General features: G+C 31.0%; 2 protein-coding genes across 5 annotated transcripts in view; one reads left to right on the top strand and one right to left on the bottom strand.

Moving 5' to 3' along the window:
* The window catches only part of LOC142334081 (uncharacterized), a 211,038-nt gene that overhangs the window by 64,056 nt on the left and 123,526 nt on the right, over positions 1-23,456 (bottom strand). The gene's annotated exons all lie outside the window — the stretch shown is intronic.
* LOC142334083 (endochitinase-like) overlaps positions 1-23,456 on the top strand; it is an 87,394-nt gene that overhangs the window by 16,591 nt on the left and 47,347 nt on the right. For 3 of the 4 annotated variants that reach the window (XM_075381768.1, XM_075381767.1, XM_075381766.1), the window contains one exon: positions 6,375-6,539. The exons of the other annotated variant lie outside the window; for it this stretch is intronic. In XM_075381768.1, the coding sequence (XP_075237883.1) occupies positions 6,501-6,539 (39 nt within the window). In that variant the 5' untranslated portion in view covers positions 6,375-6,500. The remainder of the gene's footprint in view (positions 1-6,374; positions 6,540-23,456) is intronic. 4 annotated transcript variants of the gene reach the window in all.

The following is a 23,456-nucleotide window of genomic DNA, read 5'->3' as shown; positions in this document are numbered from 1 at the left end:
TAATAAAGATCACTAGGTCGAATTGTAAATAAATCTGGAAAGATTTTATCTGTTATTATGTAATATTAGAATCTTTTTTTTTTGTAAATTACTTTACAAAACTGATAAATTTAATCGTAATATTTTTAAAAAAATTATTAAGATTAAGGGAGATTAATTATTATTTTAAATAAAATGTAATAATAGATATAAAATGATCGACAAATCTTGATTTAATTTAATTATATCGAACGTCTATATAAGAAATATAATAGGGATATTAACTTTGTTATTCGACAGTAATACACACACACACGTACGTACACATGTACGCACATTTACGGTTGTATTTGAATTGTTGTACCATCGCGTGACCAGTACTGTCCGAGGGTAGCCAATCAGAGTGAAGATAGCCACCTGCTGCATTTGTTTCATCTCCCCCCTCTCCCCGCACCATCATCGCAGTAGTCAGACTGACAAAGTGTTTTTACTATGCGTCATCCCAATAAAATTAAACAAAAAAATAATTACCTCTGAGAGCGTATGAACCATACAATTTTATAAATTATTATTTTATTTTATCATTGCCTATCGAACTATTGTTTTTCTATTAAAGCATTTATTACTATAAAGAATTTACTTATTACATTTATTTTATTTATATTTAATTTTTTTATTAAACATTTCGCTTTTATTATAATCTGAATTTTTTTAAATCTAGCACAAATTATGTATTACAGTAAATAAATTTGTACCTTCAAAACTAGATTTAACTAACATACAATCTAGTTTTGAAGGTACAAATTTATTTACAAGAGGTTGTTGATGAAGCTTTCTATTATTTAATAAAATCTAATGTTACAGCTTGATAAAACTATATGTGTATATGTCTTTATCAGTAATGCAAGAGTTCGCACGCACGCACACCCGCGCGCGCAAATGAAGATATCCGTTACTACATAATTACAATTTTTAATTTTTATTAAATATTAAATACGTTTACTTAACAAATGTTACCGTTCGTAAATGTAAAATGCGGGGAAACAGAATTTTTAATTTACTAAATCACACGAATCATTTACCGGTACAAAACAAAAATTCACATATTGCTATATAAATTCATATTTTGATTTAAGCACGTTTTTTCAAAAAAAGGCCTAAAGGATTAATATTTGAATATATGTATAAATAAATATACACTTATACAGACTTTTGAGAAAAATACAAGGTCTTCTGAAGCAGCTTTTTCAATATTGTAATACCGGGCGAGCGACTTAAAATCAAATCTAATCAGCTCGAACTGCAGTTATTTTAGCGTCGCGTTTAACACTGCTATTACTAATAGTCTATTTTTGTCGGTTGTAAACTGTTCCTGCTACAATGCGATATAGTTTCGTTCTTTACGATCATGTTTATCCTAAAATACAGTATTCCATCGAGGAAAGGGCTGCTATCGAGGAAGCGTTGGATCCTTTCAAGAGAAACGTAAAATATTTTCGCTAAGTTTTCGAACGTCAGTATCCCTCGTTAAAGAGTAGTGCACGATTCGGTTAAAAAACGGCGCACAACGGAGTCAAACTCAAAACCAAATAGGCGACCTTTCGTCAGGACTCCGTAGGCCACAGCCCGTATTCAAAAAAGAATATCTGCCGGTCCGAAAAAAATCTATAGGGTAAATTATCGCACCAAGATTGTGTAAAATACACATCTTGTCGTAAGATTCTTCACGACTTAAATCGAAACCTTATCGTGTAAAAACTAAGCAAAACAGACTAACCGAAACGTCTTAATTTTTAAGGGGGTCATAAAAGGAGTAAACTTGACGGGTTCTTATGATTTTCACCTGAAAACTCGAATAAAGCAGGTCCCAATATTGTATCTCCCATAGATTTTACTATAACCACCGTAAAACAGAAAAATTCAGTGACGAAAAACACGTTTTTTTAGGTTTGAAGTTCAATAATTTTGTTAAACGACTGAAAAATGCGTAAATTTTAAGAAAACGTGTAGAGAACTTAATTTTGAGAAAATAGATGAAATGAAGTCTACGAAAAACAAAAAAAATATCAACTTTTATTATTAAAAACAAAACGGAACAAATTTTAACAGAAAACAACGAATGAATTTATGAAAATTAAGAACACATTTTTAGTGTGATAAATTTAGATCGCAAACAACAAATTGATTTGTAGAATTTAATAATCTTCGTGAGAGTAGTACACTTTGCAGCACTCGTATTTCATCTGAACGATCTTATTGTCCATGTCTTGGACAATAAACAACCTGGAACTGACATTATCTGATAAATTTCAGGAGGATTTCTCATCTTATTTTATTTTTAAGTATGTTTCACTGCGCTACTCATTCTGTTGACTCGTTCGGTCTTATTGTTTATTTTAACCTTACTGTGATAAGATTTGTTACATCCAAGAAAGTTAAAACAGTTGACGTACTCAATAGAATAATCATCAATTACAATCTTTGATCTAGGGGTCATTGCTCTTGTAAGAGCCAAAACTTTGCTCTTTGTCACTGAAAATGTAAATTAAAATCTTAAAAAAAAACATTACAAATTACCAGTTTGCAGACCTGACATGACATGACAACAGTATTGTTATACGAACTACTATGCTATTGTTGAAGTTAATAGACTGTTGAATAACAGTCAGATGAAATTTAATTTTCTATTTTTTTATCCATTTATATCTGTTATTTGTTATCTATTATTATTTTTTATTGTTATTTATTTATTATTATTATTATCTATTGTTTAATTTTATTGTTTGTTATTTGTTATCTAAGAGATGCTCTACTTTACGTAGAGCATCTCGGAAATTTTACTGAGTCTCATTCACCTAACCCTAGAAAAGCTTTTGTTAAAAAACAAGAAAATTTCATTGTACCCTAAACCAAAATAGACAAAGGATATCCTGTTAATTGATACTGCCCCATCTCCCAGTGATCAATTTTAACTACATATTGGAAACCTCCTTTTTGGTAAAAAAATTATTTTGTGAATAACCCCTTCCAGTGAATTGTTTTTATTTAGTAGCGATCAATCATTTTATTGGTTTAAGGTAAATTAATATTTCAGCAGTAATCTGTTGAAAATTAGTGCGACTGATTTAAAGGAAATTCATTTTATTATTATAGTCATTAATCAAATTGATGTTAACAACTGAAAACAGTTATTTCCATTCTAACAGTTGTGTGAACTTTATGTGTCAGTCTTGTCACAATGTGTTAAATTTGTTAATTAATAAATAGATAGTTTTTGCTATTTCTAAACAAAGTTTCTAAAAAGTTTAGCTTTATTAGCAACAAATCCTTCTTTTTTTAATGTACTTGTAATTTAAAACTTTTTAAATGCAGGAAAAGTTTACATTTTATAGCTTTTGTTTTGAACTGTTAATTAGATTTCTGTCTTAAGTTAACTTTTTTATCATTCCTTTTTATTACAATATTATAACTTTTATGTTAGTTATTCTTATCTTTCTTATATACTTTCAACCTCTGTTAATGCCACCTTTTTGTCTCTTTTCTTCACCTTTTTTTGTCATAATATCTCATTACATTCCTTGGAGTTGCAGAATATTCAGCCAAATTTTATTCTCTCCCCTCTTCGTTGGCATCTCCTTATCTTCTCTTATCTCTTTACTTCTCTTTCCACATATTCTATTCAGGTTTTTTAAATCCATTCTTTGCCTCTCTTTGTTCACTATTCATCCAGTCTCTTCTTCAGTATTCATTTTGACATACTCGTATCATTCATTCCTTTCATACGATCATATAATCTAAGTTGTCTGTTTTCTAAGAAGTCCACCACCAGGTTCTGCTTTAGTTATCTTCTCATGCTAACAATCATGTTGATGCGATCTTGTTATGTCTTTCAATCAATTCTTAGATATTGGAGCTCTCTGTTCTTATTAATTAGTTTCTGCTCCATTCTTGGTAGGGAGGAGGCATCAACTATTCTCTTCCCTCTTTATCGGTGTTTCCTTATCTTCTCTTACCTCTTTACTTCTCTTTCCATATATCCCGTTCAAGAATTTTTTAAATTCATTATTTGCCTCAACATCTTTAAAAACATCAACATATTTATATCACCAGTGCTTTACATTTGTTAAAGCATATTACACTTTAATACGATGGTGATATAATACATATTAACATCTTTAATACTTCGAATTTGGTGCGTGCCTCCATGTGGTTTGGCTGGATAGTTCTTTTTGTAGAGAAAAAAAGGCCAAGAGAGTGAACTAAAATGGAATTCCTCCGGTAACTGGTAGTGCCGGTCGTATAGCTGATGCCAGAATTGTACAACTTCTAACTGTCGTCCTTTTTCAGGAGTTCTAAACTTCTGTGCAGTTAAGAAACAATAAAAATGGAAAGTTCATTTTTGAAGAATACTACCAAAGGTGGTTCTAATCCGTCATGTCTTAAGAATGTGTGACCGGCCATCTCGGATTATGCGGGGTCAGATACAAAAAAGTCTTGTTTAAGACTTGAGATGTGTTTTGTTCATTAGAGTTCTTAGTTAGTAGTACATCGATGTGAATGTTGCTGTTGGCATTCATATTGGTGGCATCCTGGCCTAGGTTAAGACTGGAAGCTGTCATAACCGAGGTATTAAAAATGACCCCCAGTAAAAGCCCATAAGGGCTAGGTACGGAGGAGGTGGTGTGGTGACTAACTGTCACATGGAGGGTGTTGGTCTGTACTAGTTCAGGATGTCCCTCTTAATTTAAATATGGAAAAGAAGCTTTAGTGATTTCAAATAAAGTAATTACTTTAAAAACAAGAAAACTAATGACAATTTATATGTATTTTTTTGTTATGAAAGAGTGGGAATCAAAAATTATGTTCATTAGCCTGATGGAAAGTTGGTAGCGTATGAAAAGACCCTGTTCCTGACCGGGATTCAAATCCAGGACCTCCTCATGAAATGCCGAGAAGGGTATTTTTTCAGAACACTGTATGGAACTTCATTTGATATTAACAAAACCTCTGTTAATTAGATGAGCTCCTTAATGTTCATATTTTATTAATTTTATTTTATTTGGATCTATTGCTAAGAGATCAGTTAGATCAATTTTTAATTGTCACTCAAAAATATCAACGTTTTATGAAACCGAACTAGTGTTCTTGGTGGTGATGTATAAAAACCAGCTTAAGCATAGGTTTGGCTATTAAGGCTTTACCCTTTAAAATACTACTCTTTATTTAACTGGCATTGATTGATAAGGTCATTAGTCACTGACTAATTAATTCCAACAATGTGCAGTGGAACTGCACCTAGCATTGTGTTTAACTTTGATTATCTACACACACTAGTTTCGTAAACATAACTTGGTTACTAGTATTTCACCATCTACATTCAGTTACTATTGCTATAAACAGCAGATCTTTTAACATTATACTGTCGCATGTTCATGGCTCGATCAGGATATTGAGAAATTAACAATTTTAGAATGTTTATATAATTACAATTTATTAGTTTAACAGTATAGAACATAAATAAAATAAGACCAATCAACAATAACAAACATTAATAATAAAAATAATGACAACTGTCAGTAATTGTAATAAACAATGATTACATACAAAATAGAATTTAAAGTAAGATCAGGATTTATTTGCAGGTAGTTAAATATTAAAAACCAGAATTCAGCCCATTGACAAAACACATTATCATGACCACTAATATTTACACCTCTAACAACTGGTTTTGTATTACTATGAAGATAATATTAGCCCAAAGTTCTTTCATTCAAATACCTTTCCTGTTCACAAATAAAATTACCCTAATAATTTATAAATGAGTTCAATACTTTATCTCTTTCACTAATTTTCTATAGTCACTCACCGAACAACCTCCTGCGGCCTCCTGCTGTCCTCACGGAATGCTTGAGATGTCACTTCACATGGTCAAATATGCACAATCTCACTTCTTCACTGACTTGTGTAATAACTCCTCCCTTTTTCAAAACGGAACTCACCTTGCCTTCCCTAGAATATTTATACTCTTATCCTCTTTACTTACAGAACCAGACCCAAGTTGAAGCATGATAGTGATTTTCAGAGACATTTTCCCATACATTCCCACCCTGGTCTGGTATTTCTTCTCGTGGAACAACATCTGTGGTAGGTGTGTTGTTGGGCGGTATTAAAAAGAACTATTGTTCTTTGTTGTTTGTTGTAAATGGACCTGTTAGCTTTAGAAAAAGGATCCCTTTTAGTCCCCTTCTGGATTCCTTCCATTATATTTTCTACTACTTTCTTGTTAATTGGCAGGAATCTTTACTCAGGTCTGTTATACCGGACTTTATTGGAAATACCGGAATTTATTTTACTAGTATTGTTATAATTATGTAAAACATTTTTTTATTTTTCAGGTTTTACATATGCATATCGCAAGTGAAAAGAAAAGTTGCCATTGACTATATCAGGATCGCCATTACAGTTACGATGTAAAACATTTTTATCCATTACATTTGTTGTTCCTAGAGAACGTGATTACCATGAAATATATACAACTCTACAACAGTTGTTTCAACCAGGTATTGTTATTATAATTATCATTATTATGTTTACCTTTGAGGTGAAGTGATAGCAACTCTACCTTTCTTCCAGAATATACTTGGTTTTTTCTTCCTAATCATATGTAGCACTTTCATGTGCTACTGAATTCATTTTTTTTTTTGTCTTCAGTCATTTGACTGGTTTGATGCAGCTCTCCAAGATTCCCTATCTAGTGCTAATCGTTTCATTTCAGTATAACCTCTACATCCTACATCCCTAACAATTTGTTTTACATTTTCCAAACGTGGCCTGCCTACACAATTTTTTCCTTCTACCTGTCCTTCTAATATTAAAGCGACTATTCCAGGATGCCTTAGTATGTGGCCTATAAGTCTGTCTCTTCTTTTAACTATATTTTTCAAAATGCTTCTTTCTTCATCTATTTGCTGCAATATTTCTTCATTTGTCACTTTATCCACCCATCTGATTTTTAACATTCTCCTACAGCACTGCATTTCAAAAGCTTCTAATCTTTTCTTCTCAGATACTCCGATTGTCCAAGTTTCACTTCCATATAAAGCGACACTCCAAACATATACTTTCAAAAATCTTTTCCTGACATTTAAATTAATTTTTGATGTAAACAAATTATATTTCTTACTGAAGGCTCGTTTTGCTTGTGCTATTCGGCATTTTATATCGCTCCTGCTTCGTCCATCTTTAGTAATTCTACTTCCCAAATAACAAAATTAGTCTACCTCCATAATCTTTTCTCCTCCTATTTTCACATTCAGTGGTCCATCTGTGTTATTTCTACTACATTTCATTACTTTTGTTTTGTTCTTGTTTTTTTTCATGCGATAGTTCTTGCGTAGGACTTCATCTATGCCGTTCATTGTTTCTTCTAAATCCTTTTTACTCTTGGCTAGAATTACTATATCATCAGCAAATCGTAGCATCTTTATCTTTTCACCTTGTACTGTTACTCTGAATCTAAATTGTTCTTTAATATCATTAACTCCTAGTTCCATGTAAAGATTAAAAAGTAACGGAGATAGGGAACATCCTTGTCGGACTTCCTTTCTTATTATGGCTTCTTTCTTATGTTCTTCAATTATTACTGTTGCTGTTTGGTTCCTGTACATGTTAGCAATTGTTCTTCTATCTCTGTATTTGAACCCTAATTTTTTTAAAATGCTGAACATTTTATTCCAGTTTACGTTATCGAATGCCTTTTCTAGGTCTATAAACGCCAAGTATGTTGGTTTGTTTTTCTTTAATCTTCCTTCTACTATTAATCTGAGGCCTAAAATTGCTTCCCTTGTCCCGATACTTTTCCTGAAACCAAATTGGTCTTCTCCTAACACTTCTTCCACTCTCCTCTCAATTCTTCTGTATAGAATTCTAGTTAAGATTTTTGATGCGTGACTAGTTAAACTAATTGTTCTGTATTCTTCACATTTCTCTGCCCCTGCTTTCTTTGGTATCATGACTATAACACATATTGGGGTCAATATCGCCATGGGAGTAAATAGTTTTTTGAGGTCGGTTTTCTCAAAATTTTACTAACATTACCCCATTTCATATTGAACTCGGTACATATGTACATGCTTATTTTACAATTTTAAATAAAGTTTTTACCTCAAAATTCACCTCCTTTCCCCCAAAAAAACTAAAAAGCTATCTTTCTATTTATCGTATATTTTTTAACAGTTTTTTTAGGAAGAAATAAAATTATTTTTATATCTTCCTTGACATAGTAGTAGTACAAGTGACCTTCCAAAAAATACTTTGGTGGCAATGTGGGTGTGGTGGGCCCCCGATCAAATTTTAAAAATATCGATTTTTTGAATTTTGTAAAGCTTTATTTGGTCTATTTAAAATTTTAACGCTGTTAAAAGTTTAAGTAATAAGCTTTTAATAACAGTATTAGAATAAAGTTTTATTTCAATTCAATACGACACCCAAAAAATAAACTTGGGTAACATTTTATCGACCGTATATTTTTTAGTGTAATTTTTTTTAGTTTCTTTCATTTAACAAAGAAACTAGAAAAATCAAAAAAATTGCTTGGAAGATGATTTTTATGGAGGCGATTAGAGGGAAATTTTGGAGGAGGGGATTTTTTGAATTTAAAAAATTTATTTAAACACACGATAATTTTACAGTAAACCATCATAAATATCCAAGCCGAAAAAATAAATTTTAGTTAACTTTTTTCACGTATCATTATTTTTCCACCGTATGAAAATAATTAATGCCAGGAAAATATCGAAAACTTTTTTGCCGGCTGTTAAGTAATTTATAACCGATACGTTATAAATTTTACGAGCGGGAGGGAGTCGGTTGATATAGACAGTAAAAAAATAAATCGTTTCATCTGATTTATGAAGGTTAACATTACCTTTTTGTGAATTCACGCGTGCCGGTGTAGAAACAACGCATTTTACTTACGACATTAGATCTCGTGTAAAAGAAAGAATAGAAATAAAATGATGTACGAGTGAATTCGGTTTAGAGAAAGAAAATTAAAGAACGAATGAACGACCGAAAGAAAAGACGAGGAGAAGGGAAGGAGGGCTAATTAATAATTTTTGTTGTAGAATTGCGGTGCGACTGTGGGAACAAATATCGGAGTACAACCGGAGAAATACAAACAACTAACAGCACTGTTCCGTTACGAGACGGGGGCGATTAACGTGAAACTATTGTCCGATACTTATTTGCATCTACACCTATTATCATCGTCATCCTTACCATCAACGCTTTACTATTTTATTACCGTCTTTGATTGCGACCTGTTACCCTGGGAAAAACCGAATAACAAATCTACAAAATAGTACTGTTTTTGTACAAATTCTAGATCTTACGTCTATCGCATCTAACTGTCCAGCGGATATTTTATTTATTCTTCCATTTGTATTATTCGTTTTTTAATACGATGTCAAAATTCTCTTAAAAAGTATTTTTTATATTTTTTTTTAATACACTAGCTTTTAAAGTTCATATCAAAGTAACTTAGATGGGATGAGGTGCTGATAAAATAAACTTCATTTTTTATTAGTTTACTAATTTAAACCGATAGAATCTCTTTATTTATTTGGATAAAGAACCCGGTTGCCTTCTGAGCTATATTGCCGGTCAGAACTGTACATATACCGATATAAATATGTAACGCAAAATAATTAGTTTTATAATTTTTTGGTATTGAATTTTTCTAGGCAACAGAATTCAGTTTTTGGTTACTGATAATTTTCTTGTCCCCCCTGACTTCAGTTTGTCTTAGAACAGGGTAGAGGTATAATATAAGATTACGATATGTTATTTAGAAGGTTGGAGATGAGTAAATTAATATTTACCGTTTTCCAAACAACAGCCGATTAATATTGTTTATATTAGCATAAAAAATGCGTGTAACAATGACATAAATACTCGTACAAAAGGAACCTGCGAATGATATTTTAAGTGTAAGTGAATTTACTTTTGTTTTAAAAAATAATTTTTTTCCATAAATCTTTTTTTTATATTAAAAAAAAACCGTTCTAATTTAGAAGAAAAAATAAACACTAGGTAGCATACTACACTTGTAATAATTTTGCGTAGCGTACTTATTTACCCTTAGTTCGGAGGGGTTACAGTCCTTGATAGTTTTTTTGTATCCTTCCATACAAAAAAAAAAAGCTGAAAAAATTTTGTAATAAATAAAATGTGAAAATTAAACTAACCTTTATCCACATATTATCTAACTTAAAGAGTTCCTACATAATCATGTAAATATGTACGTTTATATAAAAAATTATAATTCTTTGTTTTTTAAAAAAGAAGCAGAATAATAGGCATTACATAACCAGAAATAGGGGCGATTCGCTCGGTTACACCTTGTTATATAGATGAGAGGTAGGAGTAAGAACAACTTAAAACCGGGTTACTGCCTTTTGGACGACGCCTTATGTATATTTTCCTTTTAACTAAAAACAGCAGCAAAAATGTTAATATCTTCAACATTTTTGTTCTCATTTTTCTATTACCGGGTACATTTATTTTACTGCTACTGCAGTCGGTCGGTGTATAAATAAATAACAAATATGACTTATATGATACTAAGCGGGTTTATTGTACGATTTGAGATATATATAAATATATATTAAATATAATCGACGTAAATATTAAAATAATGCGTTAGTTGAGATTTTAAAATTTTACGGTCAGAATATCGAAGCTTCTTATTATAAAATCAAATAGTCGAATATTAAAACTATTTTTTGTAAAATGTAGGTATGTCATTCAAGGACATCGTATCGAATTCTAAGAATATAATACCGGCAAAAAAGCAATTAAATAATTTTTGAATAGGAAGGTCTCCGAGGATCGAAGTAAGGTCTTTACGGTGTAGTAAATACGTTGTGATCGATAGATCGGTGTATGTTGTATTATTGTACCGGATCGACTATATAAACTGTGCGTACACGATATTGAAAGCAAGTTAACAATTTACAACAGCTTATCAATAAAGAGTCAAACTGACAACAAGGCTGGTAAATCTTACTAAATGAAAGCGGGCGCGAACGTGTTGTTTGTTACAGAGGAAATGACGTAAAAAGACCTGTCCATCCGACCTTGATGTCTGTCTGTGTCCTTACATCGCACCGTCCGATCTGTTTACTTCAGAGACCTTACCGTACGTGTCCTTTTTATTATTATTTTTTCGTTCCTGGTTTCTTATTTACATTTCTATTATCAGTCTGTTAGATTTAAAATTAAACTCTTTGCAAATAATTTACGGTGAATAAAAACGAAGGAAAATTTATTTCACTATAATAATAATAATTATAAAAAATAATAGTAATAATGAAAACTGCATTTAGTTTTTTTGTATATTTTTTAAATTATTTGTAATTGCGGTATAAAATTTATTATACGAACGGAAGGGATGATAAAAGTGTTGTGATGTGTGTAACATTTTGGTTTATGTTATGTTAATATTTCTAATAATAGGCTTCGAAACAAAATAGATAGAACAATAAAAAAAAGGCAAAATTAACGTGAGTTATTTGTTTAGAAAGTTTTAACTCTTTAAACAAACAATTTTCTGATTAATAAAATATTTTAATAGAATTTGCTTTAAATAAACCGGATGTTTTATGGGCATATTATTTTATTTACATAGAAGACAAAATATCAAGAAACTAGCGATTTTACAGGAGAGAAATTTGATATTTCTCATTTTTTATTTGCTAATTTTCAACCGATGTTTAAACGGTTTTTTTTAATGATTGTACTGTTAAGTGATTTTTAAACTATACAGAAAATTTGTATTTATATTTTAAAAAATTATCAATTTATTCGATAGTTTTTAAAGCGTTAATTAAAATATCCGCAATATCTAAAAAACCAGATACATTTTAAAATATGCCTTTAATTAAAATAACAAAAATTAAAAGCACGCTAACCTTAGTAGAAATGAAAATCGTAAAAAAAATATATCGCTTAGACTATAAAGATCGAGCAGCAATCTGTTGAATAAATCAAGATACATATTTTTTCTTGTACTACCGAAGCTCTTTCCAAGAAACAACAACCTCTCGAGCAGTTTCATCACTATTCCGACAAATGATAGTGCGACCTGTTGATATTTCTGAAATGGCATTATACTTACCGACGGATAAAATTACGTTTACGTAATTTTTTAATTAATTATTAAATACGTTTTTATGAAGAAAAAGATATACTTTTTTAAAAGTTACGTCGCTATCTTCTAACCGAGCTTTTAAAATGTACCTGTTCAGTATGAAGAAATTTAGCAAAACTACGTGTACAGTAACATTAAAGTAGCGACATAAACTGCGCAATAGTAATTATTCAGTAAACTTTCAAATTAACTTGTAAACATTTTAATGAAAAAAGATATAATATTTTAATAGCCGACCGATTTCGTTAATTTCTATTTTTCTATTTCTTTACATTATTTTGTTTTTAATGGCGCACATTATTTAACAACCTAAAATGAAATAGCCGGCTTCCGTGGGGCGAGCGGTAGCGCTTGGCCTTTAATACGGAGGTTCCAGATTTGAATCCCAGTAAGGTATGGCGTTTTTCATACGCTACAAAATTCCATTTCTATATCCCACGCACAAGCTTTAAACTTATTGCCGGTATTATCAAGTAAAAAAGAAAAGAAAAGTGATGAACGCTGCGATTACACTATGTAACCGATATACATTAATTTCAATAAAAATAAAAACCGGTACCCGATCCTTGAAATATTTTAATAATGTTTTGATCTAATGATGGAAAGAGTAAATCGTAAGAACGATCAAAGTACGGTAGCCTGGGACGAGTGAGGAAATTACAGTGCGATTTAAGATGAGCGAGCGGCCTTGAGTTTAGCCCTAAGCACCTCAGCCTAAAGGACTTTTCTTAGTTCACCTAACTTCCTTATTATTTTAATTCCTTAACAAAACTCAAAACTGAATTATGAAGTACGTAAAAATAACCAAAAAATTTGTTTTTTCGAGTTTGGTCCATCTCACAGTTCAGTAGAAATGCCAAAATCACATTTGTTAGCAAAATCTTTAATTTTAAAAATAATTAATTTAAACGATTTTAAAAATTATTAGTATACATACTATACAGAATTAGTTACGGAATTAATAACTTTCCTAATAGAAGTAGGCTGTGTAGTCTAAGAGAATACGTAGGAAGATAAATATTTCTACAATAAGTAGAAATATAAAGAAAAATGTTGTTTGCTATTATATTTTTGTGTTGCGTATACTGTAGTACGGTATGTTGTAATAATATCTAACAAAATTTAAAAGGAAACTACAACCGGCTAGGACACTCTGAGTTGCTACTTTCCGTATTCTAAAAATAAATGACAACCCTTGAGAAGAGAGAACCAAAAGAAATATTGGAAATTGTGTGCCGAGTTCTACAGTGAATCTGCTGAAAATGAATCTGGAACTAGACTTTCTTGTACAATATCTGATGTATAAAGGGTACATTGTTTTTAGAGGGAACTTCTATTGATGGTGTAGGTGTGTTTGATGTGCTAACGCAATAGTACTATCGTATTAAGATTTTGAAGTTAAAATACGTAATTAAATAATGAAAAAATGTTAAGTCAACGATATTCATTTAGCATTGTTGCGAACATACCGCTTTATCTGATAACTAGCGTATGTAATTATCGGTAAAAATGTCGGTTGTTCGAATTATTGTTAATAACTGTTGAAATTAAATAATCCTCGTCCTTATAACTAATGATAATTAATAATAGTAATTCAAGATAATTATTAAGCTTATTTCTACAAATTGACGTCTATGTTTGATGGATATCAGAATTGAAGAATAATGTGTCTTTGAGTATAAATAATCTATTGATGGTATTATGGCTATAAGTTAATAATATCTTTATTTTGTTACGTCATGTGGTTTTCACTTTTTTTAATAACTCATTGACCATATTCTTCGCTCGTTAAAATACACGTGTAGGGTATTACGAGGTCAAATTGTAAATAAAACTGGAAAATGTTATCTTATTATGTAAAATTAGAATCTTTTTTTTTGTAAAATACTTTACAAAACGGATAAACTTTATCGTAATATTTTTATTTAATTTATTAAAATTTAAGGTGATTAATTATTATTTTAAATAAAATGTAATAAATATAAAAGAATCACAAATCTTGATTTAATTTAATTATTTCGAACGTCTATATAAGAAATGTCTTTATAAGAAAACGTCTATATTAACGTGTTACTCGCACAGCAATACTCATACGTACGCACACACACATGTACACATGTTTACGGTTGTATTTGAATTGTACAACGCTTGTTCAGTACTGTCTGACGGTAGCCAATCAGAGCGAAGGAAGCCACCTGCGTTTGTAAACCCCCGTCCCTCCCTCACCCCTCAGCGCATTAGTTAGACTGACAGAAGTTTTTACTTATGCCTCATCCCAAAAAAATTAAATAAAAAAAGATTTACCTCTAAAATTCCTCTTAGCTAAAGTCCTCTGTCACTGTATAAACTATACAATTTTATAAATTATGTTATTGTATTATTTTATCATTAAAATAATCATTTTATCATTTAATAATTATATCATTTTAATTATTTTATATCATTTTAATTTTTATAATTTTAATAATTATTTTATCATTTTATTTTTTTAATTTATTTTATTAAAGCATTTGTTACTATAAGAAATTTGTTTTATTAAATTTATTTATCATTAAAAATTTCGCTTTAATCAACTGATTTTTTTTAAAAATCTAGCACAAATGAAGTATTACAATAAATAAAAATACCTTCAAAACTAGAATGATCTAATATACCGGTGATACAGATGGGGTTGATGAAGCTTTCTATTATTTAATCAAATCTAATGTTCAATCGTGTGTATTTCGCACGCACGAGAAACTTGCAAACTTATGGACGGAAGGGCAAGAAAACAGGGCAATAAACAATATGCGACTGTATTTCGTTTAAAATTCTCTTCCGCTTCAACTTCAATCTTCAAATCGATTACACCAGTCTTTACGGATTCATTTTGACGCGAACAGTCGATCACATATAAAGGATATTTGGTTTTGTAATCGGAAAACGTGTACGGCGAATCTATATTTTTATAATATGATTTTTGAAAATTAATAAACATTCTATACATCATCGCTTGGTTCCCTCGTAAATCTTCATACGGATATTTATTCGAATTGATCATTACACAAATATTTTTAACGTTACACGAATCGAATTCTGACGCGTCCTTCATGGCTTTGTCTTTCCTATCGGTTTGAAAACCTACAATAACATAGCGCGGTTTATCTATTTGCGACAACGTTGTCACATTCTATATAAAAGAATTCGTTTGAGGAACCGCCGTATTTTCCTGAAGGTCCTACTCTTTGAACGCCATACGCACATCCTTATTTTGATCTCTTATTTTAGCTAGTTCCAATTCATATTCGGGTGCCACCTTGAGGTACGGGACATCCCACACGATGTCTGTTAATTCTATCTTAGATTTGTGGTCGGGAACCGTAGCGCGTATCGCGTAATACGTCTCAACACCGATTCTTGTCTGTTGTTTATGATTATTTTTTTATAGTCTTCAGCGAAACCCAACAGCATCGATAACGGTATGCGTAAATTGAAATTACCATTTTCATCTAAATCGACTTTATTTTTTCCAAAAATACATCCCGCTATTTCGGCAGATGTCAACGCAGAATTTGTCACTGAAAGAGCATTTTTCATAACAGTTGTCACGCCTACATTTCTCACCGAAGCTACTTCTTGCGCGTTAATAAGATATCGTATATCCTGGAATAAGAAGGCCGCACCAAAATTAACTAATTCTGAAGTAGTCGATTTTTTTCCGTCCGTTCCGGCGAGTTTGCCGGAAACAATCAAATAACTTTCACCCGGAACGGTATACGCGTCCGGTTGATTTATTGGGATTTTAATCTCCTTTTCGATTTTATTCGCTAAGGATGATTGTGAATTGATTATATGTTAGGGACTCATCTGAAAAAGTCACTCTATAGAAAAAGTTTAATTTTTATTTCAATAACGTAATGGTACTTTTAAGTTTCCCTTCGACGATTTCAAAACCTAAAGATTTTAATTTTTTAACCCTTTCTTCGGTCAATTTGTAACGGTTTCTAACATCAATTTCATCATCACTTTCAAGTACTAGCGGCATATCTATCTAAAATAACAAAAATAAAAATAAAATTACAATATTCTATTCAGAAACTCCGATGGGTCCTTGATTCTTTCAAAACCAACATGATGTTTACTCGTTCGCCGCGCAAATTTAATAAATTATCATTTTCATCGGTCAACGATATAACTAAATCGTAAATTGCTCTCACATCTACCGGTAGAAATTCAGTATAAGGAGGATATTGTTCAATCTTATCGCCCGGATCTACACTCAGCGGAAACTCATATAAAATGCGGTCTTGATTTTCATTTCTATAACTGCCCGAAATAATGTTACATTTCTCACGTACTACATTTACGGGAGCGATATTTATTATTTCATCCGAAAGATGCGTCGCATTCGCTTTGAGAATTCTCGGCCCATAGCCCAACAGCCTGCCGATACTGCAATCTGTATCCGAAAAGTCTATCCATACGGTGCTTTTAATTTCACACTGTAACGTATTTGGGTTTGCTTGCAATATGATGGTTTTATTCATTTTATTCTGTATATAGTTACTGATATCTTCAATTTCATAACTACCTGTTGGTATTGTTATGTATGCTTTTTTGTCGACACATAATTATTATTTTCATCTTATATGACATCCTTTTCCAAAGCGAAACAAAATTTATTATTTTTGTTTTCCTCGACGTGTGTTGGCGGTCATCTACCATTTGAGACCCGATTCGTATTGGCCTTTTGAAAGGTCGATCGGAGGAAAAAATGATTTTTAATCATCGAACTGTTACCATCACTTGATAATAGACGCGACATATCTTTTTACAAAAAATAGAAAACAAAAAACGTATAATTTATTCGGATAAAAATTCTAAACATAATCGACCGCAAATCACATCATCGTCGGTTTGATATCTATTGTAATTTGTACGTTACGTTGGAGTTTCTGAAATAATTCATCAGTTCTGGAGGCGGATGCGCATCGCATATGCTATCAAAATAATCTACATTTTTATCGATTTTTCGGAAACAAACCCAATGCGTACCCGCGGCCCTTTGAGGCGTCTAAATTCACTATCGAGCATTCATTTTTCCAAATCTTTTTCGGTAAAGCGTCCAACATAAAAAACACCGCGGATCGTTTCGCGATCGTACAAAGCGCGATTTGGTATTGAATTGATTATTTTTTTCTTAGCCGTACCGCCGCATTTCTTCAATCTCAATCGATCGCCAAATTTGGATTTAAGTTTCATCGCGTTAGTTACTGCGTAGGCGGCCGCTCTTTCAGTCAAACTGCTATCCGGCGCGAGCACACGTTTCCACGCCCGTTCGGCAAGCGCTTTATCGGCTTGAGATCTTGTTTTATTATCTGAATATTTCGAATAAGCTATATCGCGCAGTTTACACGCCTCATCTAATTTATTTATGCCTCTATCACCACGCTTCAACCTCTTATCCAAGTTCGTGCCAGGACTGCAATAATTGTAACCTGGAATATGAGCTTCAAACGGTAATAAATCTACAGCCTTATTGATTACTGACCCGATTATACCGCGTCCGCCTTTTTTCTTGGAAATATTTTACTTCATCACCTTCATATCTCTATATATAAAAAAATTATTTTTTCATTAAAATACATATTCATCATGTCGAACCAAATTTATTTTTACGCCATCATTATTGTTTTTGTTAATAGCTTCCGAAATTAAATTATTAATTTAAATATTTTGATTTATAATAATTATTAACCTCTGATTGTAAAAAAAAATTACGATAAATAATAATTTAATAATAGTAATAAAAAAAATATATATCAGCAGTTATGAATGAAATAAAAATTTATGTACTTTTCATTTTTAAAAAAAATGTGTATATGTAATTTAGTAAGCGTACGAGGAAGTCATGTGGTGCTCAGATCAGATTTTTTGTAAGATATTTGGTATTTCGCATAACTCGAAAACGATTAACCGTTGGATGTTGAAATTTTGGTTTGGATTTAGGACTGCTGTACCATCTAGTTGTGCACCTCCCATTTTTATATCAATCGACCGGACCAAAAGTAGCCAAAAAATCCATTTTTTTTGGATTTTGGGCTTTTCTTAACTGCAGTAATAAGCTTTCATTGAAATATTTTCAACTAATATATATTAGGGTGTGGCTGCCGACAAATTAAATACATTATGAAAATTTTAGAGGATAATCACCAACGGAATACAAAAAATGCAAAAAACTCTGTCGCAGTAAGTGCGTCAGAAGGGCGGATTTCCGGTTTTAGTTAAGAATTAATTGTAAAGGATGTTCCGCTGGTGTAATGATTTTTGAAAATAATATTGCTTTCAGTGTTGTGTCCTAGTAAAAGCTAGTTACTTTTATACGGATTATAATCCTAGACAGTGGATACCGGTGAACATTTGTGATTGGGATTCAATTGACTCTGAGATTCCGGGTTTGAATACCGGTCAGGCATGGCATTTTAACACAGGCTACAAATCATTCATCTCATCCTCTGAAGCAATACTTAACTGTGGAGCCGGAGATTAAACAAAAAACAAAAATTCAATTGACCACAAATCTCAGGAATGGTCGGCCTCAGTATTCGATGTCATAGATAATACTGCGAGATACTAAGTATTTTATACTTGTATATTTATGTTTCGGTTCTTCCTCAATTTTACATAATTGTTGAGTTTGACGGCATCAATTGCTTAATACTGCTACTTGCCATCAACCTGTTTTGATACTATTACGTATAATTTACGTGGTTTTGGAGCTATGTTCACAAAAAATAAAATTATAAAATTATCTCAAAACGATTAAAATTTCAAAACTGATTCCCTTTCTTCATACCAGATCAAATTTTGGATTATTGTGAAATTAAAATATTATAGCGATAGTGCTTGGAAAAATTTGATTTTGGCTTCAAACATTTTTTTTTTGTCTTCAGTCATTTTACTGGTTTGATGTAGCTCTCCAAGATTCCCTATCTAGTGTTAGTCGTTTCATTTCGTTATACCCTCTACATCCTACATTCCGAACAATTTGTTTTACTTATTCCAAATGTGGCCTGCCTAGACAATTTTTTCCTTCTACCTGTCCCTCCAATATTAAAGCGACTATTCCAGGATGCCTTAATATGTGGCCTATATTCAGTCTCTTCTTTTAGCTATATTTTTCCAAATGCTTCTTTCTTCATCAATTTGCCGCAACACCTCATCATTTGTCACTTTATCCATCCATTTGATTTTTAACATTCTCCTAAGCACCGCATTTCAAAAGTTTCTAATAATATCTTCTCAGATACTCCGATCGTCCAAGTTTCACTTCCATGTAAAGCTACGCTTCAAACATATACTTTCAAAAATCTGTTCCTGATGTTTAAATTAATTTTTGATGTAAACGGTATTATATTTCTGACTGAAGGCTCGTTTCGCCTGTGATGTACTGCATTTTATATCACTCCTTCGTCCGTTTTTAGTAATTCTACTTCCCAAATAACAAAATTCTTCTACCTCCATAATCTTTTCTGTTCCTATTTTCACATACAGTGGTCTATCTTCGTTACATTTTTTTTTCTTCGTATTTCTTCGTTATTTTTTCATCTTCGTTACATTTTGTTACTTTCGTTTTGTTCTTGTTTATTTTCATGCGGTAGTTCTTGCGTAGGACTTCATCCATGCCGTTCATTGTTTCTTCTAAATCCTTTTTACTCTCGGCTAGAATTACTCTATCATCAGCAAATCGTATCATCTTTATCTTTTCACCTTGTACTGTTACTCCAAATCTAAATTGCCCTGTCATTAACAGCTAGTTCCATGTAAAGATTAAAAAGTAACTAGGATAGGTAACAGGATGTTACCTATCCTAATAAAAAAGGGAGTCCGACAAGGATTGTCGGACTCCCTTTTTTATTACGGCTTCTTTCTTATGTTCTTCAATTATTACTGTTGCTGTTTGGTTCCTGTAAAGGTTAGCAATCGTTCTTCTATCTCTGTATTTGAACCCTAATTTTTTTTTAAAATGATGAACATTTTATTTCAGTCTAAGTTATCGAAAGCCTTTTCTAGGTCTATAAATGCCAAGTATGTTGGTTTGTTTTTCTTTAAACAAACAGTTTTTGGTTCAAATATATATTTTGAATATGAATCGTACAAAATTATTTCGCGCTACGTATTGCTCACAGAAATCTAATTCTGGCTTTCTATATAACAAGTTACCTTTCAAATTACTACGTGAAAACCTTGAAAATCTTTGAAAACGTATCCAAAAACCAATTTTATTTCCTCTAACTCCGGTTTCTGATAACCGATTCATTTGAAATTCATTAGGGATGTATTTTCAACAGGTTTACATCTCCCCCATCGATTCTTCAAAATCGGTTAAAATTTGCGTCCGGTAGAGCGGGTGAAAAAATCTTTTAAATGTGTATATATATATATATATATAAACGTTGCAGAATCGTTTTCAGGAGACACCAAATCGTACAGAAAAGGTTGTTTCCCTCCTTCTCCCAGCGACATGCTCTTAGAAAATCTGACCAGTAGCAAAAGCGATTTCTATAAATTCTTGGTAAATCCGCTACTTTCAAGTTCTCCATATTAGGGTTTGTAATAGTAGATGCGGGATGCGTTTTTCCATTATTATACAATCGTTAGTGGTAAAGCAAAAATTAATAAATGTACTAATTAGTATAAAAACACATAACCGAAAACATAAAATTGTAATTAAAAAAAAAAAAAAAATTAATTCCAAGATACTTTTTTGATATGTGCAGATTAATGCACGTATTAAATTAACAATATATTCAAGGATACGTATACACGCTACAATTTGTTTCCAGGAGAACAGTTTTTTTTATAAAAATACGGTAGCATTTTTATAAAAATCAATTTTTACAACCATTAGTCGCTGCTGTGTTTCCTTCAAAGCAAAGTCTTTTGATCTGTTGCTCTCTCTCTCTCTGTGTGTGTGTGTGTATGTGTTTGTATCTGAGAGGGATAAAAACAAAAAAAGAAAGGCAGCTGCAGTATAGTTGTTAATTTTACTTTTATAAGTACAGAAAAAACATGTCTTATCCCCTATGGTCAAGAGTATAGAATAAAATCTGTGTTGTTTTGATGGTAATATTTAAAACAAAAAATGCCGTTTAGTTAACGTTCAAGGACAAAAATGAGTACGTGCTATTACAAATAAAATACATACCACTATAGCTTACAATAAAAAACATATAGAAAGAGTGGAGAGGGTAAAATGAGAAACGAATAAGTGGGAGATAGACAGACGTGACTCAATAGACAGACACGCGTTTTATCTTTTTAACTGTTTTACAGTAGCAAATGTTCAGCTTTGTAAGGAAGAAATAAATCAATCTCCTTTTATATTATTTTAAAAGTTAGAGTACACATCAGTAAATCAAATAAATATTTACGCACGGATATATGTCTAGAAAATAATTTATAACCAAATACATTTTATATTTAACAATTTTAATTGATCAAATAATACCGTTTTCAGTCTTAGAGAACATAAAATATTCTCTTTATTAAATTTTCTTTCTTACTTTTCCTAATTGAAAATGTAATTATCGGTGTATAAAACGAAAGTTCAGTTCTGTAAATTACTATTCAAAAAACAAATTTGTTAATTTTCAACTAGATTAGCAATTCTGATAACGAATGTTTTTATTAAATAATATTTTAATGCAGGTAAAAAGTAAATAAAATCATATTGAAATTAGATTCTAATTTTTATTTTAAAGTATATATTTAAAATTCAAATTTATATTTTAAACAGGGGGGTTTCAGTCACGAGGGGGTTGTTAGTGCGAGTAAACAATTGTAACACTCACTCAGAAACACCGAAAAGTAATTAAGTTCTTTTTGAATTCTTTTAAACTCGTACCAAATCCCTCAAACGAGTCGCTCGAGTCTGAGCGAGTAAACTCCTCTAATATCACCGACCGATCAGACACACAGAAAAGTAAGAAAGTTGTTTGTAAATCTTATAACGTCGTGCCGATTAAGAGACATCTCAAAGTCTCGTCAAATCGCTTACCTTTATGCGTGTCGTTTGTATAACTGAAGAATTTTCTAGAAAGGAAAAACCACACAGTCTAGGACATTATTTTAAAGTGAGGAACATTTGATTTATTTTATTGTATACAACATAGTTTTTTTTTTAATATATCGGTTTAAAGTTAAATATTTATTTTTTCATTTATTGCTTGATGAAAACTAAATTAAAATTTCAACATGGTTTTTAATAGCTCTTTGCTAGAATTTATACGATCCACTTTTTTAAATGAAATCTCGTTTTTAAATTTAAAATCTATTCTATTTAAATAATAAACTTCCAATTTACAAAATTTGTTCTATTCAAAAAAAAAAAGGGTGATTTGATTTTTTTTTTTTATGTGATACATCAATACGGAGAAATTTTTGTATAAAAATAATTGATCAATTTTATGTATGAACTAAAATGAATTTTATAAAGAGAATATAAAATGTCTTTCATGTTTTCTATAATTTTATAGGAATTGCCTAATTTTTATATTACATCTAAAATACATTAGTTGTATAAATAGTAAATATAATTTATGTATATTGAACAGATCTGTTTTTTCTTTTGGCTACCATTAAAGGCCTACTGAAAATAAGTACAAATATCTTTATATAATGAATATCTTACAGGAACTATCTTAATTTTACTGTTTTATGGATTGAATACTTTTATTATTCCTGAAATAGGAAATATTTTTTTAAAAACTGTATTAAAAGAGAAAAATGTATTTTAATTCGTTTTGAATTAGGAAAACAACAGTAATGTGCAGTTCTATATAGTATTTAAAGTACACTCATTCTTTTTTAGTTAGTATACTTTATTTACATTTTATTTTACACAGTAAAAAAAGGTAAATAAGTTTAGAAATGCTAGTAACTGATCATGAACATCAGATCCAGTGGAATGTTGCCTAATGTAGCCCTTGAGAACGTGGGTGTCTTGATTCATTTGGTTAATGAATTATTTGGAATTATTGCGACATAAAATTAATCACAGTTGAAGTTTTAATATCACATAATTTGTTATTTTATCTTTCTTTTCAGATTATAATAATTGTTTCCCCGCTAGAAAAATCAGAATCTTTTTTTAAACAAAATTGTTAAACCAAATCTTACTGATGAACCACACATTGTCAGATCTACATCATTCAATTTCTTTCTCCTGTGATTCTCTAGAAAATTCTAGAAATAAAAGCCGATTATCACTTGTACTAATATTTTT

This window comes from Lycorma delicatula, chromosome 13 (genome assembly GCF_047948215.1).
Source record: "Lycorma delicatula isolate Av1 chromosome 13, ASM4794821v1, whole genome shotgun sequence".
Taxonomy (NCBI): Eukaryota; Metazoa; Arthropoda; class Insecta; order Hemiptera; family Fulgoridae; genus Lycorma; species Lycorma delicatula.
The sequence above is the reverse complement of the archived record's forward strand: the minus strand, read 5'-3'. Positions and strand labels throughout refer to the sequence as shown.